Source organism: Verticillium nonalfalfae (genome assembly GCF_003724135.2).
Source record: "Verticillium nonalfalfae strain VnAa140/NRRL 66861 chromosome Unknown scaffold_289, whole genome shotgun sequence".
NCBI lineage: Eukaryota > Fungi > Ascomycota > Sordariomycetes > Glomerellales > Plectosphaerellaceae > Verticillium > Verticillium nonalfalfae.
In genome coordinates this window covers 1-9,283 of record NW_021167514.1, presented here as the reverse complement: position 1 = coordinate 9,283, position 9,283 = coordinate 1, and the positions used below count along the sequence as shown (strand labels likewise).

Sequence of the window (9,283 nt, the reverse complement as noted above, 5' to 3'; positions counted from 1 at the left end):
CCTTCTTCCAACACCCCTCATCTCATCTCGTGAACTTTGCCTTTGCCAATTCATCTCGCGGGGTACCCAGCCGGCTGCTTACCATAGATACCCAACAAACCACATAGCAATCATGGCTGCTCTGCGAGCGTCGTCCTTGCTGCGCCCGGCCACTCGTGCCGCGAGGCACCCCGCTGTCTCCAGACTCCCTGCTCGAGCCTTCTCTGTCTCCTTCGCCCGCGCCGCATCGTCCTTGTTCCCCGAAGAGCCTGCTCGTCCCACCGTCAAGACGGAGATTCCGGGGCCCGTGTCTAAGAAGTACATTGAGGACCTCCATGAGGTCTTTGACACGCGCAGCTTGAACATGCTGACCGACTACACCAAGAGCATCGGCAACTACATCGCCGACCCCGACGGCAACGTCCTCCTCGATGTCTACGCCCAAATCGCCTCCATTCCCCTGGGCTACAACAACCCTGCCCTCATCGCCGCCGCCAAGACCCCCGACATGGTCAACGCCATCGTCAACCGGCCCGCCCTCGGCAACTTCCCCTCCCACGACTGGGCCTCGATCCTGCGCTCCGGCATCCTCAAGGCCGCGCCCCCCGGCCTCAACCAGGTCTTCACCGCCATGGCTGGCTCCGACGCCAACGAGACGGCATACAAGGCTGCTTTCATGTACCGCCGCCAGCAGGAGCGTGGTGGCCCCAACGTGCCCTTCACCGAGGAGGAGATCTCATCCTCCATGAACAACTCGAGCCCCGGCGCCGCCAACCTGTCCATCCTCTCCTTCAAGACGGGCTTCCACGGCCGCCTCTTCGGCTCCCTCTCCACGACCCGGTCCAAGCCCATCCACAAGCTCGACATCCCCGCCTTTGACTGGCCCCAGGCCACCTTCCCGCTGCTGAAGTATCCCCTCGATCAGCACGTCGCCGAGAACGAGGCCGCCGAAGCCGCGTCCCTCGCCGAGGTCGAGCACCTCATCAAGACGCACCCCGCGCCCCCCGCCGCCGTCATCGTCGAGCCCATCCAGTCCGAGGGCGGCGACAACCACGCCTCCCCGGCCTTCTTCCGCGGCCTGCGCGACCTGACCCTGAAGCACAACGTCCTCTTCATCGTCGACGAGGTCCAGACGGGCCTCGGCGCCACCGGCAAGCTCTGGGCCCACGAGCACTGGCACCTCCAGACGCCGCCCGACATGGTCACCTTTTCCAAAAAGGCCCAGGCCGCCGGCTACTACTACGCCAACCCCGAGCTGCGCCCCAACCTGCCCTACCGCCAGTTCAACACGTGGATGGGCGACCCCGCCCGCGCCCTCCTCTTCCGCGCCATCCTGTCCGAGGTCCGCGCCCACGACCTCGTCGAGCGCACCGCCCAGGTCGGCGCCCACCTCTTTGCCGGCCTCGAGCGTCTCGCCGCCAAGTACCCCGACCAGGTCGCCAACCTGCGCGGCAAGGACCGCGGCACCTTCATCGCCTTCGACAGCCCGCGCCGCGACGAGGTGCTCAAGACGGCCAAGACGCTGGGCGTCAACATTGGCGGCTCGGGCGCGAGCGCCGTGCGGTTGAGGCCCATGCTGGTGTTTGAGGAGGGCCATGCGGATATCCTGCTGGAGACACTGGAGACGATTGTGTCTTCTTGATGTGTCTTTCTGTTTAGGAAAAAAAAATTACAAGTAGTGATTCATCTTCGACAAGCGACGGACTATAAGAAAGCTATTGACTAGTTAATACAATACTGCATGCCAGACCACAATACTCCTTTCTCCCCCCCTCCGCTCTCACTTCTTCATGACAGACTTGGTTCGGTCCGCAAGCTTGTGCAGCTCGCTCGATGCCACACGCATCCTGCCCACAAGACCCGATGCCTTTCTTTCGCCTGCGGGCTGCCCAGTGGCAAGACTGGAGACTCGCTCTGGCACCTTGGCCTTGGACTCCATCTGTCCTCCCGCCTCCATCGCCTGCAGGCCTCCTCCCGTCTTGGCCGGTTGCTTCTCGTGTTGCGCGCTGGACCGCATGCTCACCATGGACATGGCCCTGTGGGCGAGCGTCTTGACGTGTTCCTTGGCTCGCTTGGTCCGCGTTGGGGCCGCAGGGCCTTCGTGTGACGGGGCCTCCGTCTCAGCGACGGTCGTCGACAATTCCTGGCGGGTCTCTTTGGGCCCGGGATTCTTCGTCTCGGTCGGAATCGCCAGCTTCTCCGCTTGAGCCTCTTCGGGCATGGCGGATGTGATCATCTCCGTCTCGGTCAGAGTCGCCAGCTTTTCCGCTTGAGCCGCTTCGAGCCATTCGTCTGTGAGAATCTGCATCTTGGTAAGAGACGTCGGCTTGTCCGCTTGAGTCTCTGCAGTCTCGACGGTTGTGGTGCTCTCCGTCTCAATGCGGGCAGGCAAAGGGGTTGAAGGAACCTTCTAAGACTCTTCTTCCTTCTTCGTCTCCTGAGCTTCGGGCTGTGGGGTAGTCTGCACGGGTGGCGGTGGAAGAACAACAAACTCGCCCTGAGAGTTCCTCTGCCAAATTGGAGATATGGGGCCGAAGGGCGGTCTTCTGTCCAGAATGTTCACGGACTCGGCGGCGGCAGACAAGGCGGCCAGCTTGATCATCAGCCACTGACTCCGAATCATCGCCTCGGTCTTCTTCATATCTGCGGTGGCAGCTCGGAAGGTAAAAACGTGGCCAGACTCGACTGGCCGGCCCGAAGAATCCCACATAATCGGTTTGGTCTCCTTGGGAGAGGTATCATCCGTGCCAGGCGAATCTTTGCCTGTAGGTTCATGGCCTGTGAGGTCTTTGTTCGTGAAGATGTCGCTCAGTGTAGCCGTCACCAATTCTTTCTCTTCCTCGGAATCGAGTTTCATCTTGTTGTAGCAGAGGCCCTCACTGGAATCGGTGGTATGCTTCGCTAGCTCTTCCACCATACGTCTTGGCATCCAATGTAGCTCGACTGAGTAGCTTGACCACTCAGATGTGTCGCTGCCCTCGGTATTGGGACCTTCTGCGGAGCCCGTTTCTCTGGACAAGCGAGTGCTGACCCTGGCTTCTGGCTGCTTCGCGGCCTTTGCCTTTGGCGTCTCCGGAGCTTCTTCGGTTGCTTTCTTCTTCTGTCCAGTCCGACTAGCACCGTCACCACGTGCTGCGTTTGTATCCAACGGTTTGACGGAGTTGTCGACAAATTTCAGGCCGAACCGGACTCTGGACCAATCGCGGTGCTGTGTCGGTGCCATGGTCAGCATGTTCCAGGCCATGTCGGAGCTTGCGATTTCGTCTCCGGGGCATAGAAAGCGGATGAGGTCCGTGAAACCGCTTCCAGGGAAGTTGGCGATAGAGAACTTTACCAAAGCTCGCCGTAGGGTCATCGCTTTGAAGGGAGAGTTGTTGACAGCGAAGGGCCAGATGTGACAAACATCCACTGATGGGGATTCTGTAAATAAGCAACGATTTCTGTCGCGTGTTTTCGCCGCTTTTCGCTGGGCATCAACTCGGCCAACGGCCCCAGTGGCTGCGGCCTGTCTGTTGGGAGTCCACGGGGCTTGAGATTCAGATTCAGACTCCAAGTCTGATTCGTCCTCTAGCTGGGGATATTTCTTCTGAAGGACTGTTGTATTTCGTTAGCCCAGCTCATTTCGTGATATAAAATAAGATATAGGGAAGACAGGACGGAGGACAAAAGAGGGACGGGGGATAATAGAGGGACGGGAGACGAAAGAGGGACGGGGGATAATAGAGGGACGGGGGATAATAGAGGGACGGGGGATAATAGAGGGACGGGGGACAATAGAGGGACGACGGCCATGAAGGCCAGACGGAGATGACTGTGGTGACGATAGGAGAAGGTAGAAGAGCTTACAGTGGCATAGTGCAGGCTCGACAGCCTTCATTTGTTGACACCACCATGTTACTTCATAATCATCCAGCCGTTGTTCCAACTGCGAAAGGCTGACGCAGAAGAAAAGAGCAAACTGCATCATGTTGAGAGAGAAGTTGCGAAGCTCGTCCTCCGTCCAACCAGGCAGCTCCTCTAGGTAAATAGTACCTTCATCAGGTATGGAACGAATCTTCGCTTGCACACAGCAAGCGATCGCTAGCCGCCGAGGAATCTCAGCGTCGATCTGAGATTGCTGCTCTTCTGGTCGCCGAGCATCGTTGACATCCCACGCACGATTGGGGTTGTTGATAGCTCGCGTGGATCGATGCCAGTCAAGCCCCGAATGGAAGGCATGCCTGGTCGTAGTCGAACGATCCAGAAACTCCTCGAGCGCTTTTAGGTAGTCTTCGCGGTTCTTCTCCGTGAGAGAAAGTTCCCAGGTAACCATCTTGACAAATTTCTGGGTTGGTGATATCTGCGAGTGTGTGTTGTGGGAATAGAAGGATGGATGGTTGAAGAAGGTAGAGACTTGTTGGGAGTTGAGCGCCTAAGTAGGAAAGGGCGAGCTTCATCAAAATAGGAAGGCACCTCAAGGTAGGTAAGAAAAAGAGGGGGGGGGAAATTGTCGTTCATTCACTGGCCCTGCCTGCAAGGCATCCGCTTACTCAAAGAATGTGGCTTCCCCTTGTGGTACCTACCTATGTAGGTAGGCATCTTACTTTCTTTGTACATACGTAGTGACGACCAAATCATCAATGTTTTTACAGTATCCTCTTTGCGTGCACATACAAAGTTTCTGAAATGCAAATGACACACCGACATGACACAGCACGTAGTTGCATTGAGGTTGATGCTATAGACCTCGTCGGCTTTGGTATTCTCTATTGTCATAATAGGCCCGGTCGTCCAGTTTTGTTTTGGAGTATCATCACCAGCCGGGCATAACATACTATCTCTCGCTCTGTAGTGCTTCGTCTGACAGATCTGTCACCCGCAGCCTTGAGATGGCAAGCCTTTTGGGAATCGGACTTGAAGGATGATTTCTTCAATTTTGCATCAGGCGAATTCTGGAGGTTTATCATAACTAATGAGTCAAGGCTTTTTAACTAAGGCTAGAGTGTAAAGGTTTCCTAGTTTCAAAGTAGAACAAGATTGAATGGTTACTGAAAGATCATACAAGATACAAGATGGACTAAATTAAAGAGAAGAGGAAAGGACGAGACGGCGGAGGCGGGGAGGCGGGGCAGACGGGGGTTGGGGGGATCAGGAGGAAGAAACCCGGACAATGATGTATTTACGAACAGGTTCCAAAAAGTGCCTCGATAGGGCGCAGCTGATCAAACCAGAACGATCTTACGGAATCCTAGTATAGCCTTCCTAGCTGTCGCAGGTCCATGCAGAGAAACACAGAAAACTGCATGAGGGTGAAGGAGAAGTTGCGATATTCATCCAGATGATGGTCGGCAAACTCTCCAGTAGAAATAGGCGGCTCGAGGGCCATGGCGTTAATATCGCTTCTCACGGAGCAAGGAACTTCTAAGCGTCGAGGAAGTACGTCTACCATTTGCGATGGCTCCTCCTACAGCCGAGGCATACCGACTACCGAGACATGCGTGGGATCCTTGATCTCTCGCGAACATTGAAGAATGGGCTTCACTGGCTCAGCAGCTACCTGCGTGGTACGAGAGTCGTCGAAAACCCCCATCAACGCAGCCTTGGACTCTTCCATCTGCGTCGGCGTGACGGGATTTGTCCTAGTGGCGACCATATTAGATAGTTGGTGGGCGGGATGGTTGATGGTGATATAGGTGGTGGTAATTGCAAGGTTGGGAAGGCAAGACACTAATGTGCCTACGATACTCAATGCTCAGGTCGGTCGGTACCTGAGGTAAGGTAGGTAGGTGGACAAGGTAGAGAACCTAGCTGAGGCGTTGTGGCAATTGATAGGGATGACCCAAGGTGGAAGGGAAGCTCGATACTCTCAGGAATAAAATAGAGAGAGTGTCTCAACAGACCCCAAAGTGTGTCGATGATCTACTCACCTTGCCTGCATGTAAGGCAATTGCCTCCGAGGATTTAGCTTGGTCGTCCTTTCCATGCCTGTTGGAGTATGACAAGGGCGCATGCCTCTTCGTAAGTTCGCCGAACATTCCCTTAACGTCTGCTAACATGTGAAGGTTTCCAAGCCTCTTCGTGGACTCGCCCAATACATTTAGCGCCGCGTCGCCCTGTAGTTGACCGACCAAGGTCTCGTCAGTCTGAACAACTGCACCCCCAAGAAGTGAGCCCGGTATCTTGCTCGGCTCGCCGAGCTGATTGAATGCTTTAAGAAGGTAGCCTATTGAGGCGCCGACCCCTTGAACTGCGGTCAACAACCCGACGCTGTAAGTTGTGCTAACGGCTTTGGGCTCTTCTTTGCTCACTATAGCAGTGATTCTTGCTGAGACTTCGTCGACCCGTGCCCTCATGGCTCTTTCGCTGCGCTGCTCTGTGAGTTTATGCCGATTCTTCTGCGTCTCTTCGCCGACTAACCCTTACAGGTCAAGCCCTTATCCGCCAGCGCTATGGAGGAGGCCATTGCAGTCTGATAGCCGGCATACATTATGCCCTGCAAGAAGGCCGACGCCCTTGGGATTGCCATCTAGGACTGGGAGTACGAGTCAAGGTATACATGCATAGTGGCAACCCAATCATTAATTTACTTAACCTCATCGAAGATAGAGCAAAAGTTCGACTACAACACGGGTATGAGAACAAAAGCGAGTGTTGGCGTCTAAAAGTTTGATAACACGCGAATCAAAAATCATCTTGCTCATAAAGGTTGGCCGAATAGCAATCGTCCTTGCCACCAGTACATTAATATTCATATAGCTATTTATTTATTCTTCGGTGATCTCCTCAGAAGGTCCGGTCCAGGTAGCGAGAATGTCGTTCTGGATGAACTGTTGTCTAGAAACGGCTTTGCTATGGCTGGTTTGTACTTGAAGTGGAGGTGGTGTACTTTGACGATCTAGTCATCGGTTTTCGCGGGCATCTTATAGCGCTGGTCCTGTTCGGAGAGGGTGCCAGGAGCAAGGAGCAATTCAGTCCAGGCCACACTCCAAACCAGCCGGGTCAGAAATGAATGATTCGTACGTTGACGCGGAGGACTGTCGTATTAAGACACTTTAGGGGAATGGATAAGCCTGGCATCGATGGCAACATGAAATCCGATATTGGATTTCGTCACTCGAGTCCGAGGGAAAGAAAAATGAGGCGAAGGTGGTAAGTGACATGTTGTGTGGTGGCTGCTTAATATAAGGTAGTTCAGAGTGTTGCCTACGTAGCCAGCTAGTAATAAGTCAGTAGTCTTAACTCAGTCGATCTACCAAAGGAAGGCCTGTTGTTGCTCGGTATCCAGCAGAAAGCTTCAATTCAACTGCAGCTGAATAGTGACTAAGGCGTTCCTTAGTCGAATGCGATTAGTTGGTGTGATAAGGCTGCTTGCCCCCTGTGGTGATTCTAAGTGTATGATATGCATACGAGGTATATGGAGGAGAGAGTCTGGGCTTGGCACAGATGCCACCTTCCCACCTCTCCAAGACAGAAACAAAGCTTGACTACCCTGAAGGATACCAGAACTGACGCAAGGGTTGGCGTCCAGAAAGGTTCATGACCCTTTCCGAGGTGCAAATTCTTTTCTCAACAGAAAACCCAAGTAAGCCTTCTCTATACTGCAACGTCAATGTAAATAGTCGGTTGCTGAAAACCCAGCACCCTGACCTCGCGGTTCCCACGAATTATGCCGATAAGCCTGTGCCCTGTGAGATTCGGGGGTATTAATTTCCAAAGTAGCAGCCAATCCCTGGGGGCAACGTGGACGCGTGACAAAGGCAGTGTAGGCTGAGAGCGTCGGACTTTTAGGTCTCGGTGGTGGGCAGAATGGTCCGATGGTACCAGATTTCCGGCGCAGGAGCACAAACAGAGTCCCGTAAAAGCATGAGTAGCCTGGCCCTCCACGTCTGTGTGCTGACCAGAAACCATGTTCAGGGACGAGAGCCTGCCCGGGATGGATTTGGTATAGCGAGGGAGCCAGCCCGCGACTCTTCAATGGGGGACCATCGGCCCAAAATGTGTCTCCAATGAAGCTGCCACCAAGGGCTATCGTGCAAGCCCCTCCTGCTGAAGTGGCTGCATAGGAGCCAAAACCCTCTCCCGCGAAGGCGAAGGCCCCGAAATGGGGGGCGAATCGGGCTGTCGCCGTGAAGCCTGTTGTGTTCCATGTGATGATGTGACGCCTGTCTCCCGCGGCGCTAACCTTGGCGTTCGGTTATACGACTCCAGAGCCCCCTCCACCTCACCTGTCTACAATGAAAATTAGAGATGGTCGAGAATCCAGCGCGTCAGGGACTGGCGCGCTATTGGGGGGACTTGCCGCCTTGTTGACCTTGTCAGCGTTCGAGGGCCGGCCTCTCTTCCGCCCAAGTTTCGGGGAGGTTTGCGGCCCCGGAGAGGCGCTGAAGGATTTCCGCGAGGCTGCAGGAGTCTGAATATGACCGTGAGGGTATCCTGCCACGCCGGACATGGAGCTTGTAGAATTCCCTGGGACATGTGGTGCCTGAGGAGGCGGCTCGGTGCGCGGCGCCAACTGAGGCAGTACAGGACGCAATGACTTAGCCTTGTCCGCGCGAGAGGGCCTGCCTCTCCGCTTCGCCGCGGGCACCAGTTGCGTTTCACCAAGAGCGGGTGGTCCTGTTCTTGGGGGGCGCGGTCGAATATTGACATGTTGGGCGCTGCCTGACAAGGACGACTGATTCAATAGCGATGGGGCCGGCAGCTGCGCGGCTGGTGTCAAGGTCGATGGTTGTGTTGAGTGCCCAGGAGAGGGAGGCAGGACGCGCCGCTTGGAAGGCACCTCCTGCAGCTCGCCCATGGACTTTCGCTTCAGGTTTGGTCGCTCTACTGTAGTTTGGAACATGGCGTCGGCAGCCGCTAGGCACTGGTTCACAGTGCGACCTAACGCTACGAGTCAACAGCCGACTCGGCGAACACGGGGACGGACATGTATACGTACCATGGGGCAGGGGCATCTTTAGCCAGTCTGGTTCAAATTCCTTGAATCCCTTGACGAGATTGACGAGGATATCGACGTCAAGCCTGCTCTGCTTGATCATCTCGGAAAGAATGAACCGCTATAGCGCCGCCTAAGTCAGTCTGCTGTCGATGGAACGGCAGGATCTATCTCAGTGGAACAAATATGTACCTTCTCGTCGTCCGTGAACTGGGCATCCATATTGTCGGGTCTGTTGTGTTATTCAAACACGCTATAGTGCGAACAGGCCTGCAAGTCCCCGTGCCTGGTGTCGGGATGGGCATGGGCCGTAGGGGAGGTCGTTGATCCGTCTTGTCGTCGTCGTCGTCGTCGTCGTCGTCGTCGTCGTCGTCGTCGTCGTCGTCGTCG

The 9,283-nt window shown here is 55.2% G+C and overlaps 5 protein-coding genes across 5 annotated transcripts; 1 reads left to right on the top strand and 4 right to left on the bottom strand.

Annotated features, from left to right (window-relative positions):
- Nucleotides 1–112: 112 nt before the first annotated feature.
- Nucleotides 113–1,621, top strand: UGA1_1 (4-aminobutyrate transaminase; the record flags this gene model as incomplete). The annotated part of the gene is made up of 1 exon (XM_028639035.1): nucleotides 113–1,621. One exon carries the CDS (start codon nucleotides 113–115, stop codon nucleotides 1,619–1,621), a length of 1,509 nt encoding a protein of 502 aa, XP_028490126.1.
- A 138-nt stretch (nucleotides 1,622–1,759) lies between these two features.
- On the bottom strand, nucleotides 1,760–2,287 carry D7B24_004869 (uncharacterized protein; the record flags this gene model as incomplete). Its single annotated transcript, XM_028639034.1, has 1 exon — nucleotides 1,760–2,287. The coding sequence occupies one exon, from the start codon at nucleotides 2,285–2,287 to the stop codon at nucleotides 1,760–1,762; it is 528 nt and encodes a 175-aa protein (XP_028490125.1).
- Nucleotides 2,288–2,389: 102 nt separating this feature from the next.
- D7B24_004868 (uncharacterized protein) lies at nucleotides 2,390–4,734 on the bottom strand (the record flags this gene model as incomplete). Its single annotated transcript, XM_028639033.1, has 3 exons — nucleotides 2,390–3,399; nucleotides 3,745–4,390; nucleotides 4,633–4,734. The coding sequence occupies 3 exons, from the start codon at nucleotides 4,732–4,734 to the stop codon at nucleotides 2,390–2,392; spliced, it is 1,758 nt and encodes a 585-aa protein (XP_028490124.1).
- A 472-nt stretch (nucleotides 4,735–5,206) lies between these two features.
- D7B24_004867 (uncharacterized protein) lies at nucleotides 5,207–5,611 on the bottom strand (the record flags this gene model as incomplete). The annotated part of the gene is made up of 2 exons (XM_028639032.1): nucleotides 5,207–5,379; nucleotides 5,440–5,611. The coding sequence occupies 2 exons, from the start codon at nucleotides 5,609–5,611 to the stop codon at nucleotides 5,207–5,209; spliced, it is 345 nt and encodes a 114-aa protein (XP_028490123.1).
- A 2,568-nt stretch (nucleotides 5,612–8,179) lies between these two features.
- D7B24_004866 (uncharacterized protein) lies at nucleotides 8,180–9,115 on the bottom strand (the record flags this gene model as incomplete). Its single annotated transcript, XM_028639031.1, has 3 exons — nucleotides 8,180–8,844; nucleotides 8,897–9,014; nucleotides 9,086–9,115. The coding sequence occupies 3 exons, from the start codon at nucleotides 9,113–9,115 to the stop codon at nucleotides 8,180–8,182; spliced, it is 813 nt and encodes a 270-aa protein (XP_028490122.1).
- Between the last annotated feature and the right edge of the window lie 168 nt (nucleotides 9,116–9,283).